The 22,229-nt window shown below is 43.3% G+C and overlaps 1 protein-coding gene across 1 annotated transcript in view; it reads left to right on the forward strand.

The window, feature by feature from the left end:
- DEF6 (DEF6 guanine nucleotide exchange factor) overlaps positions 1–22,229 on the forward strand; it is a 54,767-nt gene that overhangs the window by 26,544 nt on the left and 5,994 nt on the right. Inside the window, exons 3-8 of the mRNA XM_063141541.1 lie at positions 4,796–4,981; positions 9,483–9,710; positions 11,370–11,516; positions 13,153–13,261; positions 14,813–15,111; positions 18,843–19,009. Coding sequence (XP_062997611.1) covers positions 4,796–4,981; positions 9,483–9,710; positions 11,370–11,516; positions 13,153–13,261; positions 14,813–15,111; positions 18,843–19,009 — 1,136 coding nt within the window. The remainder of the gene's footprint in view (positions 1–4,795; positions 4,982–9,482; positions 9,711–11,369; positions 11,517–13,152; positions 13,262–14,812; positions 15,112–18,842; positions 19,010–22,229) is intronic.

Consider the following 22,229-nt stretch of genomic DNA (forward strand, 5'->3'; position numbering starts at 1 on the left):
GATATTTGTCTAGCTTTCAGAAATTTTGCTCTCATCCAGATACAAAGAACAAGTGGGTAAGATACCGAAACTTATGTTCTGTTCTGATATAGCTGCTGACAGCTCAGAAACATCAATCAAAATGGATGACATAGAGAGAGTACACAGAAGGCTAGGATGCAAACCAATAGAAGGTGGCTATCCTTGAGACATAATAATCAGGTTTTTGAAAAGTACTGTCTGAAAGAAAAAGTCTTCCAAGAGCTACGAAACATCTGTAATCTTTAATATTGAAGGCAGAAACCTACAAGTCCTTCAAGGTATTAGTGCAGGCACCCTGTAGCGAAGACAGCGGTTTAAACCTTATACTGAGACATTGAGGGAGGAGAGAATCGCATATGCTAACAATAAAACACAAAGGCAGATTCCTTGTGGCCTCTACACATGAACAAGCAAACAAAACATTAGCACACTTCTTGGCTTGGATGCTCTTTCACCTGTATCCTAGGAATACAGTTAATAAAGATCTTATCTTAAACCATATTCGACACAAGAAGCAAAATGGGTTTAAGAGAACATACAGAAAATGTAAAGTAAGGATGGAGCTACCATAAAAGAAACTTCAATAAAATTTAATAAAACAGCTAATCTATACTAAGAATAAAAGATAATTATAAAGTATTTAATTATATATTAGAGGTATGATTCCAAAACCAAAACGTAACAGTGTTATACCAAAACAAAAGTGTAACAGTCCACAAACATGGTGACATTGCTGGTTTCTAATAATAATAATAATAATAATAATAATAATAATAATAATAGGCTATACTAGTACATGTAAACCTGTCCCAGACACATTTCAACCACTAGGATCTTCAAATAAGAATGGGAACAGTTTCTTAAAATAATAATAATAAATAAATAGTTGACCATGATTGTATTTGTTGACCATAAGCTCATTGTACTATGCACAATAATTGAATAAATGAAGTTTAAAAAAGAAAACAAAAACGAATGAGTGGAAGTGCAAAAAGGAAGAGGCAATTAGCATTTGGTTCAGAAGCTGTATGTGTGTCATATAGTGAGTGAAGGTGGGGGAAGCAGAATTACGAGAGGAACACTCTCCCTTCCTGCTGACAGATGTGTGAACGTAGCCACACGTTAAAATTAGACGGGATGTAACTACTTTCTCCTCCTGCTGCAGTCCTGATCACTCTCAACCCCACCCTCCAGTGGATACTATTAGCATTTTATTTAAAAACAAAACAAAAACATGATTGTTAAATGTAAAGATGCACTGAATGCCACATCTAGCTTGGCTTTCCAGATAGGTTGAGTATTAGATGTGAACCTTTCCTAGTGTGGTCAGAGCTGTGTTAGCCCAAGGATTTTATAAGGGTGCAATCCTATAACTCCCAGCATTCTCCAGCCAGCCATGCTGAATAAGCACATGCAGATAAAGTGTTGTTTTAAAATAAATTATTATGCGGAATATCTCTAAATCTGATTAAGTGGCTTACATTGGATTCTTTGGTGCAGAAGGTCATAGCTATGTGTATTCTGTATGTTCCTTTGCACACCATGAATGTCCAATACTGAAACACAATCAGCTTTTGTTTCAAAATGAACAAGTTTCTAGTTCTCAGTTTTGAAGAAAGCAGTAGGAAATGTCTGTAAATCAGTGACAGAGCATCCAGTTTTCATGCAAACATTCCGTATTTCAATTCCCATGTCTCCCAAATAGAGCTGGGAAAGACTCCTGTCTGAAACCCTGGTGAGCTGCTTTCATTTGCATTCGTTTTTAAGTGGTGGTTGGGACACACTACTGGGGTGCAGCCTCACCTTCAGTGGTTTGCAATAGCAGTACTAGTGCCATAGAGATGTTTGCTCTGAATTGCATGGTTTGGATAATGGTGGATCCCAGTTCTGAAAGGTTGAAGATTCCTGGATACCGAGAGATGTTCCGATGAACTGCCTTGGGATATGATAAGTCAGCTTTCTGTGTTCCCATGTCCATCACTCACTCCAGCTTCTGCCAATACATCCAAATATTCTATGAAATTAAAATTCCAGGTCTTATAATCAGATTAAGGTATATGAATTTACTAAAAATGGGCAAATTATCAATATGGAATTTGGATTGATATTTTATTTTTATTTTCTAGCACGTCGAGTTGTTCCCGATATGGGCCAGCTTGTATGTTGCATTCCGAGTTAGAGTTGGATTCTTTTCTCTGGATCTGCTTGACTTTAGGGCACATCAACAGAGTGCTAATTTTAAGAATCAGATGCGTTTATGCAGTACAATCTTCTGTAATCAACATGCTCTGGAGATATCAGTCCTCATTGGTCTCCACCTGTCCACACAGCTAACAGGGTCCACTACAGATCCAACACAGGTGTTTCCATCTACATAGTTAGACTTCTAGGTAGGGGCATATTTCTATCCTGAAGATACATTCCAGGCAGCATTTGTATAGATGTAGCCTAAGGATCCTTCCACATAAAAGACAAACACTTTATATGACTGTGAGATGTGGTCTAATTATGCAATGCTAGGTTTCATTATTCACATTAAACTTTAGGCTTTAGGGGAAACTTACAGGGTTTTATACTTACATGGTATAAATCCCAGCTATGCTTTATGCAGGGAGCTTTAGACTCTTCCATGCCTTGGATAAACCCTGAATCACGGGACATGGGCTGAATTGCCGGCTAGTTGCCAGTCACCACCCACTCCAAACAATCTGAATGCCAACTATATGCAGACAGCTTTATAAGCGGCACCCAGCTACAAATCACAAGGATGGTGGCCATTTTACAATGCTTATTATCCCCACCAGCCAGTTGCAGTACTGGCACATCTGTCTAGTGAGATGGTGGAATGATTATCTTTTGCTGAATGAAATCATGCAATAGTAGCTAGAGACTAGCCATGCAAGAAGCTCCCAAAACAAGCCGGTAAGCAAGCAAACAATATCCTATCCCTGTTTAAAGAGCCAGGCAACGATTCTGTACTACTTTCTTTGCTGCAAAGTACTTTTCACTTTTGATGCTGTTGCACAGAATGAACAAATAAATAGAGAGCTGGTGTAGCATACTGGCTAAGAAACTGAGCTATGAATCAGAAAGTCCCCGGTTTAAATGTTGCTTCTGTCACAAACTCAGTAGGTGGCCTTAGGCAAGCTGTCTTCTCTCAGCCCCAAGCCCTGCAGTATGGAGAATATTAATACTAGCTTAGTTTACGGGATTGGACAACAACTAGATAATGCATGTGAAGCATTTTGAGAGCCAGTGTGGTGTAGTAGCTAGAGTGTTGGACTGGGGGTCAGGAGATCTGGGCTCTAGTCCCCACTTGGCCATGGAAGCTCACTGGGTGACTTTGGGCCAGTCACAGACTCTCAGCCCTGCCTACCTCACAGGGTTGTTGTTGTGAGGATAAAATGGAGAGGAGGAAGATTATGTATGCCACCTTGGGTTTCTTAACAAGGAAAAAAGGTGGGGTATAAATATAATAAATAAATCTGAAAAACAGTATATAAATATTAATAATTGCTCATGTGGCTTACCATGCTTACATGCATCCACATAAAGAGCATTCTCCAGGTTCAAATTAGAAAAGTGTATTTTATTGCTTAGATTGGGAAATTAGTAATCAGAATTGTTGGGGAGGTTTCCCCAAAATTTGGAGGTAACTGGTGGGTAATCTAGCATTGGTCCCTGCTAGTGAAGTCCCTAAAGATTATAATTACTTGGTTTGGAATACAAATCTGTTCTGCTCACAGCAGCTATCCACAACCTGGTGCCCTGCAGATGTGTTGGACTGTAGCTTGGAGAACATCTGGAGAACACCAGGTTCGGAAAGGCTGCTCTGATATACCGTATTTCTTTGATTGTAAGATGCCATCGATTGTAAGATGCACACTAATTTCAGTACCACCAACAGGAAAAAAAAACCTAAGACACACCCGCGATTCTAAGATGCACCCCATTTTTAGAGATCTTTATATGGGGGAAAAAGTGTGTCTTAGAATCGAAGAAATAGGGTATTATGTATTGGGCATCATTTCCCAGTAAAATTCTTCTTTAAAATGTGATTCTGCACATGAACAGTTAGTGCTCAGGCTGACTAGTCTGATTTGTAGGCACATATTCTGAAGTTCTTAACATTAACCTTTTACTCTTGATTAAACTGATTGCTGTGAAGATCACAAGATCACCCAGCTCTTCTGTTTCTCAGAGCTGAACTGAATGTTTATGAGTTTCACTTTTTGTGTCAACATTTGCATTTTCAAGAACCATTTGATAAATAGCTGGACAAATTATAATGAATTGAAAGTGTTGCTTGCTGAAACAAGGATGCTGTGAGATTTAAAAAAAACCTGACGATCATCATAAATATAAATATCTTTTCAGCTGCTAAAGATTGAACCATTATGATGGCCAATTTCAAAGGGAGTTCTCCAATGTCTGATTCAATGTGGCCCAGATACCACTTTGTGATTAAATCATACCCCATCTGACAACTTGTACTTGTTGAAATGTCCTCTCCAATGTTTAAAGGACAAAAACCTTGTCCTCTGTCGCATCTGGTCACTAATTTCCCTTTTCTTTTTTCTTTTCTTTTTTTGCTTTTCATCTATTAAATGAGAATAGATATGATTATTTGTCTCACATGAGGTATTCATAGTGGGTTGTGGTTCTCTGATCAGGATGCTAGATCAAGCTGTTTTTGCAGTGCCACACGTGTAACAATCCCAATATTAAAGCAGGAGAAAAAAATGGAAAGTGATCACTGCTGTTTTGTTTGCAGGTAGAAGAAGGTACTTTCGTCAAGGAGAGGTTTGATGAGCTGTGCTGGACATTGACAGCAAAGAAGAATTACAAGCAAGACCGGAATGGAAACAGTGTTGTATCCCACGAAGATGCTTTCAGGCTCTGGTGTCTCTTTAATTTCCTGTCTGAAGACAAGTACCCTCTTGTTATGGTTCCTGATGAGGTATGATCGCTTCTAAGTAATTTTCTTTCCTCGTAGTGTTGCACTTGCAATAAGAGATGAGTCACACTGGGCATGTTTTGTATTGTTACTCGTTTTGCCATGTGACTGTAATAATCGTGTGAAGCCCAATTTTGTGAACATGAAGTCATGCAGCGAGCTATCCTAGATTTCTTTACATAGATTTGCAGATCCATATGATGCAGCCTCTCACATAACCTGATGACACTGCTTGAGATTGCATCATGTATAGCAAGAGATTCTCTTTTCAACATTCCCCACACACTGCACATTGCCATGCAAGCACTCATAAGAATTCCTTTACAGCCAAGGGACAAACGCAGTCTCAGGATCAAGGCAAAGCTGAGAGTCAGAAACATGGGAATTTCAGCTAGAGTATACAGAGCCTAGGACTTGTGAGTAGACCAGACCCGATTGCCTTGATCCATTCAAGATCTAGCCTTCTTGGCCACAACCTTAGCAACCAGCAGCTATGGCATGGTCCATGAGAAACTGGCTATTGGTCCACTTGCAGCAGGATAAACCCTTTTCCTGGCTGCTACACTGCTGAATTTCATCAACAAACCGTGCTTTTGGCTTTTAAAAGTAGGCTATTTTTCCTTGCTGCTACCGCTGCACTGCAAAATTTCACTGATGTGGCTGTGGAAGCAGGGGTGTGCCCCCGGTAGGGTTCATGGGGCAATGTAGGCTCCCAACCTCTGGAAGTAGCTGATCCCTGGTCTACATCAATGAATGCACAAGTACAGTGTCACCACTACAAAAGTAAAGAAGCTAGCCTGGAGGAAGCGTGGAACCATGGCCAGGAAATGGGACAGCATGAGACTTCTGTGTAGGTTAGTCATGCAAAAACATGCGTTCCTGATTAATGCAGTGCATGCTTTAGTGTGCATGGTGTGAGGCGGGGGGAGGAGAAGGAGACCCAGTCAGTGAGTACAAGGACAGGAAGTGGTATGCTCCTGGTGTAATTTTTCTGTTGTAGACTGAAAAACTGCTGGTATAGACACACCCATTCTGAACACGTTGATGTATGAATCTGAAACCTGCTGACTTGACTCAAGGGGTTAATTACCATTGAGAAATGCTGCCCAGTCAAGTAAAGCCACTAATAACAGTAATAATCTCTAAATTCCACAAGGCATGTTTAAAGGAGGGAGGTATCTTTTATTAGTTCAGAGGCAAAATCTCAATCAGGTGGTTGTAAATCTAAATACCGGAGACTCACATTGGCCCCAAAGCCGAGGAAGTTCTAGCCAGAAAGAAGTGCGTATCACATCACAGTTGCTACTGCATCCTTCAGATTGGCTGATGTCTGGATGCATCAAACATTCTATCTCTTGTACCTTGCTGACTGCTGGCCTTGCGTCATCCCCCCCACCCCCCGCCACCTGCAGTTCAGCAGAAAGTGGCGCTTGCGTGCACATATAGTCATCAGCTATGCTTCCTGTTTCCCACCAAGGCATTTCCTGTTCTTCAGATCTTGAAAAAAAAATGAGCTGTCTAACTAAGCCACTGCTGTTAGGAGTTAAGCATCAACTAACATTTTATATTCACTAGTAGGGCCGGCCGCAGGTTTGAGGGTGCTCTGGGCCACTCCCTCTGCTGCCGCCCTTCCCTATTGCTTGTCTCTCCTTTCTTCCCTCCCTTTCTCTCAACTATTACTGGTGACACATTTGATCTCTGCTCCCTGTCACTGGGCTGGGCTGTGGTAGGCTTACCAGGCAACCTAGCAATCAGCAGAAATGGCACCAGGTACAAAGTGAGGGGTAGGGTGTGATGGGGCACCCAGCAGCAAATGTATTCCTAAAGCTATGGGCTTTTCTACACAAGGCATTTATGGAGCACGTGTCGTTCCCTACTCACAATTGTTTACAGGTCCTTTAGACAATGTTGTGATCTTCCAGCTTCGCTTCTGTGTCTAACCAGTACTTTCAGCTAGGTTTTTAGAGCAGAGGAAATGCAGCATTTAATTGTTTAAGTGAAAGAAAGTGTGATTTCCTCTCATGTATTTGCTCTATTCCACTATATCACAGTGCCACCTAGAGGTTTTGTAGTGGAAAAGCAGGAACGGAAACGCTCCTTGTGTAGTGCTCAGATCTCAATTTTGGATGAAAGCAAAAGTAGAAACAGTGGATTAACAGCCTCATATAGAAGAGCTCATGGAGAAGAGCCCCAGGCTACTGCTGCATACAGCCTCATAATTGGCTTTGGTATGCCATCGCTGAGGAGCAACAATACTATAGCAGGGCGAGGTCGTTGGGTATTGTGGGGGAATTCAAACGTCAGCTCTGCAAGCAACAGCAGCTGCCTGGCACTCCTTTCAGCACTGGGAAAGTTGTAAAGGGCCCCACCCAGCCTAGTGGGGGAAGGCATCTGCCATGGTGGGCCCTTCTGCTTGACTGTTCCATGTGCTGATGCCAGGCCTATTACTATAATGAATGCCTAAGGTATAGTATACAGTAGCCCTATATTGTAGTAATATTCCACAATGGAGGATTATGAAGTAATGGTATTGTTTATAATCTATTGTTGGCAGCTGCCTTCTGAACACTGAGCACAGAACGGCAAGGTATACATATTTAGGATAGAGAAGTAATAAACTTTCAGAGATGAACAGAGCAATCCTATACATGTCTACTCACCTGTATGTGCTGTTGAGTTCAATGAGGCTTACCCTCAGATAAATGGGAATAAGATTGCAGGTTTGAAGTGTCTCTAGAGAGCTTTGCCTATCACAGATGGTGGGGCAGCAGTGTCCTGGAGAAAGGCAGGTACCACCCCACATTCATACTCCCTGCATTTAGAGCCAGCCGTGTGAGCTGTGCAGCCGGTGTTTGAGGCCTGCTAGCTCTTGTCAGCTGTGCAGAGACTAGCCTAGCAGGTCTGGATTGCGGGGACCAGAAACACTGAAAAAGTATTTCCAATCCATTTACTTAGAGCTGTCTTGGTGTTACTGCACAGGCACTCAGCTTACCTTACAAAGAAATATGGAGAACTGGTCTAGCTTGCCAGGTAAGAAGAGACTGCGAGTCCAGGTTGCATTAGGAAGAGGCAGGTTGGCAAGAAGGTAGATCGATACAAGACTGCACTGGTGGGTGGGAGCATTCTCACCACCACAACCCAATCTGGAAGAAAAATTAAAGGAACCGACATGCAACTGCATTTTGTCAGATGCAGTAGCTTGCAACTGCCAGTAGAAAGGGGCCGAAGCGATCGTTACATGGCTTCATTATTGTACGCATGTGTTCTGTGGCCCACAACAGCAGGAACTGGATTTTTCTACTTTTTCATCCACCATATCTGGCTTCTAGCCCATATGGGACATTCTAGGCCAGTTGGCAGGTTTCTTACCAGGTGGCAATTCAAACTTAATTCTTGATTGGAAACATAACATCTGAAAGGGAGGCTCTTTCAAAAATTAGTGGGTTTTTTTTAACCCCAACCGAAATAAATAATTATATCTGAAAAATAACTGATTTTAATTTTTAGAAAAATGGGCAAGTTTTTCTCCCCAAAATTGTGCTCATCACTTTTGTCCCTTTCCCCTTCAGAACTTGAATCAACTTGGCCATATTCACCTCAGCACAACTTGCAAGAGGTGCCTCCTTCAATGGCAGTCTAAAAGCATTAATATCAGTTCATGTTAGGACAGATTTTAGTCATTGGAGTCTTTATCTGACACCTCCAACAGATCCTGACTCTTCAGGACTCTTCATTTCTGTTGATAGTTAAAGTAATTTTTTGTAAATTAAAGTAATTATTCCTATAAATTATAATTATATTATTTATAATTATTGTGAAAAAAGCCATTCAGATATGAAATTAACAAGGTAGATTGTCTCTCCATGGTTGCCCCCGCTCTAGACATTTTCTCTGGAATTAACATCATTTGTTCAATCAGTTATTACAGAGAATCCAGACAGTACTGTCCCAAAGTTGCATTATGGTATTTTTCATGTTGTTCTTCTGGTTTGGAAATGCTGTGGGTGGCTGACAGGATCACTCCTAAGCACCTTCTCCCACAGTGCGAGCCTTCTGGTTTACAAGGTTGCTGGGAGGGTTGAAGCTAGTGAGGAAATGGCTAGAACACAAGTGATGTAAAACTCAGTGTCAATAAATCAAACACAGGTACGAGCACATTATTGTCCCTACTCTGTGGTGGCAAAGAAGCAATACATCTTTTTAACGTGTGTCCTAAAACTTCCTGGAGAACTTCTCAAGCTGGGTGTGGAACTGAAAGCTTCAGGTGGAAGTGTAAGGCCAAAGGAAAGTGTGAGTGCAGGAATACAGTTTTCCCTTGAAATAAGATTCTGTTCTAGAAATAAGGATGTTGAATCAGGAAGGCCCTTCTTTGAAGTGTAATGCCCCATGACCTCTTGAGTAAAAAGGAAATGTCTGTGACCCCAAGAGAACTAAAATTGATTCCTAGAGGTGGGAAGTATGCCTGGTCCCTTCCTTGCTGATGCCCCATCACCACTTGTTTCAGGTGGAATATCTCCTGAAGAAGATCTGCACAGCCATGAGCATTGAGCTCAACAGCGGGGAGCTGGATGACTATCTTTCCCAAGAAACCCAGCAGCAGAGTGGCTTGATAGTTTGGCAGTTCCTAGACTTGGTAAATTCAGGTCGGTTCCTGCGGGGGATTGAGCGTGAGGCCATCAGTATGGCAATTGAGGAGGTCTACCAGGAGATCATCGGGGATGTGCTCAAACAGGTAAAGAGCTGATGCTTGGTTAGGAATAGGGAGAAATACTTTGCTTGGGCTTGGGGAACTACATAAATAATAATCTATGCTGCTGTAGCAATCAGAAACAAAGATGTCCAGCAGTGGCCTACCTGGAAAAGTCATCATTAGTTTGATGAGGACAATGCTCACTAGCTACCCTTTGGACGACAATAACAAGTGTATTTAATGTTTAGAAGCACGATGTAGTTTGTGAAACTGTACATAAGATAGGAGCTGTACAAGAAGCGGGGGGCAGCCAGCTGGCGGGAGACCAGAGAGCCTGTACTGATGTCTGTCTGTTTTTTCCCTTGCAGTGGTAGTTGCATATGCAAAAAAGTTTGCGGTAGCCTTCCCAAGGCTTGCATTCATGTTGCATTTCCTTCTGGGTTCTGCATATGAAGAGGTAGTTGCTGTATTTACCAACTAGCGTGGGGTGTTGCATGCTGATCCTGGTTTTGAAATCTCCCACACTTGCCCTGCTCAATCCTGATCTGCCATTTGAATTATCAGGAATTGCAAGAACCTTGTGGCTTATTAGATATCAAGCGTGCCAATTCAGCATGACTGATAGCTAGAAATTACCGCCCACCCCCTCCATTTCTGGAAGCACTTCGAGCATTATGGAGGAAATGCCAATGAAGAAGTAGGTTCCTCTGCTAAGTGCACTGCACAAAGAGGAAGGAAAACAAGTCAGCATTCTTGATACCCACAAGCCACATGAATATGAGTTGGCCGATTCATACTAGTCCAGTTGGAAGAACAGGGTGCAGCAGAATCAATATGTAGCACATTCCAAAGCAAAGACTGGAGCACAAAACCCCATGCTAGTTGGTGGTATTTTTTCTTCACGTTTTGGTTTAGCGCTTCAGAACTAAATTGGCCATTTGGGAAGATGCCACCTGGATGCCACCTTATATGATGCAGTGATCTAGGTTATCTGTTACAGCAGCATAGGTAGAATATGCACGTATAAAATATGCATGTGTATGCTTAGATTTTTTTTGATAACTATACCTGTGTGAGATGAACTGGAGACTTGTTGACACAACTGTATTTACAGTATGTTGACAATGTTGGTTGTTTGGTTTAGCTTCATGTAGACTTCAGCACCATGTGACAAAGGCTGCACAATAAGGTGGTAGAATGGACTGTTCCACTTTGTTCTACAGGTGAGGGATATCACATCTGAATGGTCCCCCATGTAAAAACAAAACAGAAAGCTAGTATTTCAGGAGGAAATGTTCTAGCCCCACTGCAGCTGTGCTAATTTTTGTTGGTGTAGAAGTTTTAATATAAAGAGTATTCCAAAATAGGATCTTGCACCAGCAGTCCAAAGCAATGCTGGCCATTTTACCACCAAATCATGCTCCTGCCTCATTCTGCTGTGTATGTAAAGCAGGCTGTAGTAAACATGGCCACTTGTTTACACCAACTTGCATAGCCACTTGGTGTTCGCACAACTGCTTTTCAGTGTGCCAAAGTGTGCATTGGTCCAGTCCACCCCATACTCTCCTAATTTAATAATGGGATTTGGCCCTTTTGTGACACAAATCTTTGATGAGTGGAGACTAGCAAAGATCTTTGGTACAGTTCTTTGTTTACAATGTGTCTTCCTCTCTCTCCCATTCCCACCCTGGCTGGGAGCAGGGCTATCTGTGGAAGAAAGGTCATCTGAGGAGGAACTGGTCCGAGCGATGGTTCACCCTAAAGCCCAGTGATCTCTCTTACTATGTGAGTGAGGAACGTAAGGAGAAAAAGGGGAGCATTTCTTTGGACAGAAATGCATGCGTGGAGGTAAGTGGATTAAAAATAGTGCTCGACAATAAAATAAAAAGTTGTAATTAATACATTAAAAACTCATCAAATCAAATCAAAAAGATGTAGTGATGGCCACCAATTTGGCTGGCTTTAAAAGGGGGTTGGATATGTTCCTGGAGGCAAAGGTTATCAATGGCTACTAGCTCTGATGGTTGTGTGCTATCTCCAGTATTCAAGGCAGTAAGTGTACTCACATGGGTGGGAGGGTGCGGTTGCACCATGTCCTGCTTGTTCATCCCTGGCAAATGGCTGGTTGGCCACTGTGTGAACAGTGTGCTGGACTAGATGGACCCTTGGTCTGATCCAGCATGGCACTTCCTATGTTCTTAAGAAATAACTGCACCCAGCTGTGTCCCAAGCTGCAAAGAACTTTGTAGGTTATTCTTATTCCCATAAGGAGGCCAGGCTAGCTTCATCTCTGTTCATGTGTTGGGTGTTTCACTGTGTTAGGTTGCCTCATTTATTGTCTATATACAATAAGAAGCCCCTGCCCATGATAGCCCTTTCCCACGACTTTGTGAGCTTGTAATCATTTCAGTCATCCAGTGATAAATGCAGGGCATGGCTAGACGAGGGTGGAGGGCGACGATCTTGTGAATTTATGATCGTGAGATCGTTGTCCTTGTCTATACACGGCGCGCAACATTGCGGCCACCATTTTGGATTTTTTTTAAAAGGAAAAGGAGCGCACGAGTGCTTCAACGCCTGGTAAGTTGTTTTTTAAAAAAAAACAAAAAACAAAACCGCACCCTCCCCCCACCCCCGATGGGCACAGAGCTCCTGAGGAGCTCCGTGCCTGGTTCCCGGCTCCTCGCGAGGAGCCGGGACATACCAGCAACGGCGGGCCACACGTTCCTCAATCTTCCCTCCCTGCTTCCGGGATGCCTTGTGCGACATGTGGATGCACAGGGATGATTCCGGGGCGATCACCAGGATATCACCCTGTCTAGCCATGTTCGCAGTTATGTGAACAAGCCCTTAGTGGTCCCGCTATACTAAAACAGCAAGAGGTGCGGAGGCCTCCTCTAAGGCTAGTTTGCAGAGTCCTGATAGGAGTGTTGTTAGTTCGGTTCAGTTCAATATTGTTGTTTATAACCTTGGGTCATCACATTTATAACACAGTTTAACTGAAAGAAAATATCCAGAATATTATATATGTAAAAATGGACAAATGGAACATAGGTCAAAGAAAATGATTAATAATTTGGAACTAATAAATTAACATTAATGATAAAAAAAAATCCCTAACACTAATTTCCAATTTTTATAAAAGTGCTCATTAATCAAATCAAAAATAAAATACACAAAACTATAATTAAAATGTTTGAACAATCAGTTTTTTTCCAATAAAACCTATTTCGTCCTCCTTATTAAATCTGGTGCAGACTTTAGCTAATGCCATTAGGAAAGTGCCGAATCTTCTCAAGATCTTTATGTCCTTATTATAAAGCAAGAAGTCCATCCTTTGGCAAACTGACCAGTTTGTTGTTATTTCAAGCTTGGGAGGTGCTGTTGGGAAGGGGATCATTGTCGCTCTAGGCTGGAGGCCTAGTAGCTTTGTGCCTTGTAGCTGAGAGAAAGATTTCAATTTTTCTTCCTTACTAACTCTAAGATCTTGCCTGACAAAGATGGGAAACGGTGTATGTTCTGCGTGAAAACTGCTTCACGGACGTACGAAATGAGCGCCTCAGACACCAGGCAAAGGCAGGAGTGGACTCTTGGTGAGTACTGCTGCTGTGCAGCTGCTTTCTGACAGGCAAGATTCGCACCTGCTGCGTTGGGAGATTTCCTGAAACTGGGAGTTTTAAGAGTGCAATCCTATGTATGTACAGACAGAAAAAGTCCTACAACTCCCAGTATTGACCTGTGTAAATGTGCATAGGATTGCACCCTAAACTGTAAGTCGCAAGAGCGGCAGCAGAAACCTCTCCCACTTTAATCTCTGGACAACCTTCACTCATCAGTTGACCATCTCCCTGTGTGCCTTGAGTGGCCTAACAAGCAACTTCAGTTGCCAACTTTTTAATAAAAAGATAAAAGCATCTGGATTTAATGACAATCTTGTAACTATTTGGAATTTGGATGATATTACTTGGATCTTCTACTAGGGGCTAGATGGTGGCAAATATCAGAAGCAGGAGAATGAATAAGACGAAACCACTCTGACCCTTCCTCTGTGTGTGTGTGTGTGTGTGTGTGTGTGTGTGTGTGTGTCATTCTCTGTTTCCACACTACGAAGGTATAATAATAATAATAATAAAAATAATTATTTCTTACCCGCTTCTCCATTTTGATCAAGGCGGGAAATAGCAGTAAGTATAATTCTTGCAGTCCAGTTAGGAAGCCTGCTATGTACCTAAGTATTCATTTATTCACATTTCCATACTACTTCATGGCCGAATCTCTCTCTCTCTCTCTCCCTCCCTCCCTCCCTCTCTCTGAGGAAGCTTTGGTTTACTTCTCAGTAGTGTCAGCTAAGAAAGCAACAATATGAAATTTCTGGGCAACATGGGTGCTGAAATGCTACAAATCTTAACTGTTTAGTTTTTCTATGTAAAGCATTTTTATGCCATCCTTCATAAAAATCAGTTTCAGGGATTTTTTTCAAAAGTTTTAACAATAACAGTGGAAAAAACATCACTAATTCAATATAGTGAAAGATAAATGAATAATTCTGCTAATGAAAAAGCCTGGGTTTGTGCTTGGCCTCTAAAAGGAAACAGCGTTGATGCCAGGGGAGCCTTCTTGGAGAGGCTGTTCCATAGTCGGGCCTCCACAGCTCCCTTGTTGCCATTCACCTCACTTCTGCAAGGAGTGGTACTTGGGAAATGAAGGTGGGAGATGTCCTAAGGCAGGGGCACAGAACTTCAGGTTTGGGAGCCGGGTCCTGCCTGCCTGGGGTCCAGATCTAGCTCCCCATGGCCCTACTCCTCTCCCCCCAACCATCAATCATTTGGGGGCTTCCCAGTGCCTGTGCAGTTTTTCTCTCCCATTCCAAAAGGTTGAAAAGCCTTTCCTCAGGCTCAGTTACGGGCAGGAAGAGCTGTAACATGTTTGTATTTTTGCCCCGCCCACCATTGGAACGTGGGCCCCTGAGAGCTTCTCCAAAATGGAATTCGGCCCTCAGGCTCAACAGCCCTGACCTAAGGGGAGATGGGCAAGTTGATCTAGGAAAAGGTGCTCCAACTCAAGCAGGAAAATGTGTGGTCCCTACTGATGCCTGTGCCCCTCCCTCCCTCCCTCCCTCCCTCCCTCCCTCTCTCCCGCTGCAGCTATCCAGATGGCCATCCGCCTGCAGGCAGAGGGCAAGAAGTCCCTGCACAAGGATTTGAAGCAGAAGAGGCGGGACCAACGAGAGCAGCGGGAGCTCAAGAAGGCTGCCAAAGAGGAGGAGATGCAGCGCCTGAAGCAGCTGCAGGAAGAGAAGGAGCGCAAGCTGCAGGAGCTGGAGCTGCTGAAGGAGGCTCAGCGGCAGGCCGAGTTTCTGCTGCAGGAAGAAGAGCAGCGGCGCCAGCAGCAGCATGAGGAAATGCAGAGGACGCTGGAGGTACAACTGCGTGAAGCCGAACAGGTGCGTGCCAGGGAAGGAAATGCCGAGAGGGCTTCCAGGTCCATCGCTTGCCAAAGCTATCACAGCCCTCAATGGAACACACAGATGTAGAGTCTCATGGGTCCATCTGTCCATCCCCCCCCACCCCCCTAGCTTCCTGTCCTAGGCAACAAATTCATCCCAGGCCTCCTGGATGAGCTAAAATGCCTCCTTTTGAAACCCACATAATCATGGAAAGCAACACACTATGGCAAGGAGCAATGCCTGAAGTGCTGTGACTAGGGACAGGAAGGCGCTCTGTTGGTTCAGGCAAGGAAAGAGAGAGAGTGAGGAGCCACACTTGGAGTCTTTGTGAGGCACCAATGGCCCACGAGCCTTTCCGTAAAACCCATCGCACTATTGTTTCATTGATAGGATTCAATTGTGTCAAGGCAAAACAGCAAGAAAGCCTGTGGGGCCTGCAGTGGGTGGGAGGGAAGCTCCTGCCATTCTTGCTATAATTAGCCCTGCTTTTTTCCTCGGAGCCCTAGAGCTTGCCAAATCATCGGTTGGGTGTTTTATTGTGGTTTTAATTTTTGTGAACCGCCCAGAGAGCTTCAGCTATTGGGCGGTATAAAAATGTGATAAATAAATAAATAAATAAAATTTTACCTTCTGGCTATGCCCAGCACTTCTTAGTCTATACTACTGTTCAGAGACTGTTAAACTGTAGGGAAGTGTTTGACAAAGTGGGGTGCATAACCCTATACCAGGATAGGTTTACAGATTGTGGAGCATTGCAGTTACCTGGCTTTCTTTTGGTGTCCCCAAATGGGCTGAAAGCATTCTAGATAGGACAAGTGGGGACAACAGGGAGATGGTTAGTTGTGTGCAAACATGGCTGCATGAGCAGATTCCACTGCAGTAGAGGTTTATTTATTTATTTATTTACTAGCTGTACCCTGCCACGCGTTGCTGTGGCTCAGTCTGGTTAAATTGAAAAGAAAGAAAAGACAAAGCGGATGTTTCTAATACGTTTAATTTCACAATGCTTGTGGATATACAATATTTTTAGATGTTCCATTGTCTGTGTAGATATAGAGATTGTCTGGTTTGCCGTCTCTAGAACACGCAACATATAATTGTCCATGTGAGAAGCAATCTGTGTCTAGATCTAAACCGCACAATTCTAAAGATTGGCCCTGAGCTTTGTTGATGGCGATTGCAAACGCCAATCGAATTGGGAATTGCAATCTCTTAAATTGAAATGGCATATCTGTTGGAATCATAGGAATGCGAGGAATGAGGACATCTTCACCTTTGAAAGGTCCTGTCAAGATTGTTGCTTCTATGACCTATAAGAGCAAATAGGAGAGAACATGCAAATAGGAGAGGAAGCAGAGGCAGTGGATTGGCCTACTGTTTGGTTTTTAAAAAAGGATGTTTTTACGGTGAAGAGGTTAGTGGAAACTCCTGGCAGTTACCTTTCTTCAGAACGTGTAACTGTCACAGGTGTGACATCTATATTCACTCAGCCAATTGTGAGAGAACATGCAAATAGGAGAGGAGGCAGAGGCAGTGGATTGGCCTACTGGTTGGCGATGTCACAATGACCTATAAGAGCAAATAGGAGAGAACATGCAAATAGGAGAGGAGGCAGAGGCAGTGGATTGGCCTACTGGTTGGCGATGTCACAATGATCAGCAGGACTGGTTTTGAGGAGGCCTATTTCTTCGATTTTAAGACAAACTTTTGACCCCATATAGAACATAGTTACATAACAACGCTCGCGTATTCGAATGCAACATTGTGTCAAAATTTCAAAGCAATCGGTGAAGAACTTTTGGAGATATAACGTCTGTTTCGAACGAACATTTACATTTTTATTTATGTAGATTTATTATTACATTTATATACCGCCCCACAGCCAAAGCTCTCTGGGTGGTTCACAAATCTCCAGCCCATGGGTCTAATGTGGCCAGTGGGAGGTCCCTTATTTGGCCAGCCTGCTTCCCTGCTATATTGTCAAGTGCTGAACCTTCTTGGTATGCTTGTAGTTAAACAAAGAAGTTGATCTCCTAGTAAATACGCTTTATTATGCAAATCAATCAGTCCCACAGCAGTTCAGGTTACAGGCTTTGTCATACTACCGCAATGTAACGCTAACATCCCTGAATTAAGCTGGCCTAGTATTAAATAGATTACCTAAATATCTCTTTGAGGGATACACTACTGTTCAGAGAGAAGTTGCTGCAAATCTGGTACCAGTTTGCAGAACAGAACCTGAAACACTTTTCCAATCCTGCCCTCAGGGAGGGTCTTCCCCTGCAGACCTCTTGCGATGAACCAACCTTATAGAATGCCTTACTTCCCAAAGCTGCTCCTCCCTCTTCACCTGACTTGGTCTGATCTTTGCGTCTGTCACACCAACCTCCTTCCCGCTGTGAGTTTCTGTGTTCCCACAGGGGGAGAAGTTAGGGTTGGGGTTTGATCCAACTGATTAGCCAGCACCTGGACAGATTCTTCTCTGTCTCTGACTTCCTAAAGCCCCCACCACTCCGCAGTGTTCTGAATCTGACTCCATTCCCATGGCCTCTAGAGAGGTCTCTGCTGAAATGCGGTGTGCCGAATCCTAACACTTATCTCCAATCAGTGATCTGCTTCCCCACCCACAATGCATTAAGACTTAAAAAATGCCAATGGAGGCTTTTTTCAAGCCTTAATTATCATGCAGTGTGTGTGTGTGTGTGCTGGGGATGGAAGGGCTAAACCTCCCCTCTCCAACACTGCAAACCCACCACAAAAAATTGCCCCTCCTCTGCTGCAATTAGGTTTTTAATTGTGTGTGTGTGTGTGTGTGTGTGTGTGTGTTGGGGTGGGTGGGAAATTGCATTGCTGAGGCCACATGCTAGCAGTGCTTGGCCCTGCCCACTTTGGGATGTGGCCCTCGACATGCTTGCCCAGCACACATTCAGCCCTCTGGCTGAAAAAGGTTCCCCACCTCTGCAGTACAGGATGTGGTGGGGGAGGGGACAATATCCTCAAGCAGAGTTTTTGATGTAGGCCAAGGGATGTTGGGCAACTATTTGAGGCTTGCACTATGCAGCTTCACTGTTGTAATTTTCCTTTATATTGCAGCATCTTGAAATATATTGAAAGATGAAATGGGAAACTGCCTACATTCATGGATAGGACAGATAGACAGACACCTGCCATGACCTGTGTCTTTCCTATTATCTTTGGCATGAGCATTGCATTTTTAAGGCAAAAAAGCTGTGAAAGGAATCTGCATCTATCAAGAATTTTGTCTCCATGCGACAAGGGACAGTTGTGGAAAAAAATATTTTTCTTGTTTTAAGTAGAATTCTGTACGATCACCACCCAGTTCAAAAGTGGCAGCTGTAGTCCAGGACACATGCCAGCATGGTAATGTTCCTAGCAGGGTCATTTGCTAGCCACCAAGGCAAGCATGCAGGAGTCTCATATGGCTGGAGATTGGAGGCCCTTGGCCAGTAACATTCCAATATTTTGTCCCCCAAAATTCCAACTCTGAGGATCATATAGTGTTTGTTTTTATGCATCTTTTCTTTGTAGACATGCTGACCAGTTACTCTATATTAAAAATGGCTCATGCATTTGTTAATGGCCCAGGCAAAAAAAAACCCATGCCATAGTCTGCCAGCTGGCTGCATTTAGACAGCTGACTCTGCCCCCTGCTGTTGGCTGCGGTGTATTCTACATACTAATTGCCTTTGCTTTATACATGCCTGCAGGCCCGTGCTTCCATGCAGGCTGAGATGGTTCTGAAGGAGGCAGAGGCAGAACGTCAGCGCAAGCGCATCACAGAATTGGAGGAGATGCAGCAACGGCTCCAAGACGCATTGCACCAGGAGGTCAAAGCTCGTCAGGACGAAGAGGCTGTGAGATACGCACAGGCCAGGTATGGCTGGCGAATGCCTAGCTGCCTTCTGTTGAGACTCTCTAGAGATGATGCCATATAGCAACTTTTATAGCTGAAAAAAGGCTTAGACTGGGATAATTGTGAGCTCCTTCATGGACATTGGGCTTATACCTTCCCCTGCCATCTACTCTGCTGGAAGACCTATGAGCAATCCCAGGCCCAAAGCTTGTGCGAAGCGCTTTGAAACATCACTGTGCTAATTATGTCGAGTAGCTGTGACTTTCCAGAGCACCATTACATATGCTTTGACTACCATTTATGAGTGAGATTTGTCCAGAAATAGCTGAGCTTTTTCCACTTGTTTTCTTTGAACCTCATATACCTCTTATTGAGAAAACGTGGGATTGAAATGGCTGATCTGTGCCAGAGTCAACCCAAATGACCTTTACTGTATCTCCTACTTGGAGCGCTTACTTCTATTTATGATGATGATGATGATGATGATGATTACTACTACTACTACCACCACCTTCACCATCATAGAATCATAGAATAGCAGAGTTGGAAGGGGCCTACAAGGCCATCGAGTCCAACCCCCTGCTCAATGCAGGAATCCACCCTAAAGCATCCCTGACAGATAGTTGTCCAGCTGCCTCTTGAATGCCTCTAGTGTGGGAGAGCCCACAACCTCCCTAGGTAGCTGATTCCATTGTCGCACTGCTCTAACAGTCAGGAAGTTTTTCCTGATGTCCAGCCGGAATCTGGCTTCCTTTAACTTGAGCCCGTTATTCCGTGTCCTGCACTCTGGGAGGATCGAGAAGAGATCCTGGCCCTCCTCTGTGTGACAACCTTTTAAGTATTTGAAGACTGCTATCATGTCTCCCCTCAATCTTCTCTTCTCCAGGCTAAACATGCCCAGTTCTTTCAGTCTCTCTTCATAGGGCTTTGTTTCTAGACCTCTGATCATCCTGGTTGCCCTCTTCTGAACACGCTCCAGCTTGTCTGCGTCCTTCTTGAATTGTGGAGCCCAGAACTGGACGCTATACTCTAGATGAGGCCTAACCAGGGCCGAATAGAGAGGAACCAGTACCTCACGTGATTTGGAAGCTATACTTCTATTAATGCAGCCCAAAATAGCATTTGCCTTTCTTGCAGCCATATCGCACTGTTGGCTCATATTCAGCTTGTGATCTACAACAATTCCAAGATCTTTCTCGTTTGTAGTATTGCTGAGCCAAGTGTCCCCCATCTTGTAACTGTGCATTTGGTTTCTATTCCCTAAATGTAGAACTTGGCATTTATCCCTATTAAATTTCATTCTGTTGTTTTCAGCCCAGCACTCCAGCCTATCAAGATCACTTTGAAGTTTGTTTCTGTCTAGCTATCCCACCCAATTTTGTGTCATCTGCAAATTTGATCAGCGTTCCCTGCACCTCCTCGTCCAAATCATTAATAAAAATGTTGAAGAGCACTGGGCCCAGGACTGAGCCCTGCGGCACCCCACTCGTTGCCTCTCCCCAGTTTGAGAAGGTTCCATTGATAAGTACTCTTTGAGTCCGATTCTGTAGCCAACTGTGGATCCACCTAATAGTTGTTCCATCTAGCTCACTTTTAGCTAGTTTGTTAATCAGAATGTCATGTGGTACTTTGTCAAAAGCTTTGCTGAAGTCAAGATATATGACGTCCACAGCATTCCCACAGTCCACAAGGGAGGTTATCCTATCAAAAAATGAGATCAAATTAGTCTGACAGGATTTGTTCCTGACAAATCCATGTTGGCTTCTAGTAATCACTGCATTGATTTCAAGGTGTTTACAGATTGACTTCTTTATAATCTGCTCCAGAATTTTCCCAGGGATGGATGTCAGACTGACTGGTCTGTAGTTCCCAGGTTCCTCCTTTTTGCCCTTTTTGAAGATAGGGACAACGTTAGCCCTCCTCCAGTCATCCGGCACCTCACCCGTCTTCCATGATTTTGCAAAGATAATAGACAAAGGTTCTGAGAGTTCTTCCACTAGCTCCTTCATTACTCTTGGATGCAGTTCATCGGGCCCTGGAGATTTGAATTCATTCAAGGAAATTAGGTGTTCTTTGACCATTTGTTTATCAATCTCAAACTGCAATCCTGCCCCCTCAACTTCTGCTTCACTTTTTCCAGGGGGGTCATAGACCCGCTTTTGGGAGAAGACCGAGGCAAAGTAGGAATTGAGCACTTCAGCCTTTTCTTTGTCATCTGTTATCAATTTGCCATCCTCATTAAGCAGTTGAACCACCATTTCTTTCCTCTGTCTTTTACTACTCACGTATCTGAAGAAAGCCTTTTTATTGCTTTTAGCATCCCTCGCTAATCTCAGCTCATTCACAGCTTTAGCCTTCCTGACGCCATTTCGGCACTTCTGCGCCACTTGTCTGTACTCTTCTTTTGTAGCCTGGCCTTCCTTCCACTTCCTATATGTATCCCTTTTTGTTTTCAGTTCATCAATAAGCTTTTTGTGGAGCCACATTGGTTTCCTCTGTTGTCTTCTATCTTTTCTCCTTGTTGGAATTGTTTGTAACTGTGCCTTTAAAATTTCATTTTTTAGATACTCCCACCCATCCTGCACTCCTTTTCTCTTTAGGCTCCCTTGCCACGGGACCTTACTTATTATAGTTCTGAGTTTATTAAAATCAGCTTTCCTAAAATCCAGAGTACGTGTATGGCTACGCTCGACTTTTGTCTCCTTCATAATCAAGAATTCAAGTATGACGTGGTCACTTTCCCCCAGAGTTCCCGTAACTGCCACTTTATCCACTAAGTCATCCCTATTGGTCAATAACAAGTCAAGGATTGCCGATTCTCTAGTTCCTTCCACCACTTTCTGTAGGAGAAAGTTATCACTCATGTTTTTTTTTTAGATGGACATGATGGGCTTTGCCAAGTCATGCTATCTTTTACTGATTCAGGAATTTCCTGACTATTGAACATGTTTTGAGTATGACTGCTTTCTGGATGTTGGTGTGGATGTTTTTTTGGTAGGCCCAGTTTCTGAAGATTTTCTGTAGTTTTTTGATGTGACGCCAGTGACTGATGTGACTAACATTATAATTGTGACCTTTTCCTGTTACCATAGTTCTTTAACTTCGATAGCCAGTGGTGTATTATTATTATTATTATTATTATTATTATTATTATTATTATTATTATTATTATTTGCCATCAATGTGCATGCTCTTTACAAACTACAAGAGGACAGGTTTCTGCCTCATGGAGACTACACTC

This window comes from Elgaria multicarinata, chromosome 1 (genome assembly GCF_023053635.1).
Source record: "Elgaria multicarinata webbii isolate HBS135686 ecotype San Diego chromosome 1, rElgMul1.1.pri, whole genome shotgun sequence".
In the NCBI taxonomy this organism is placed as follows: domain Eukaryota; kingdom Metazoa; phylum Chordata; class Lepidosauria; order Squamata; family Anguidae; genus Elgaria; species Elgaria multicarinata.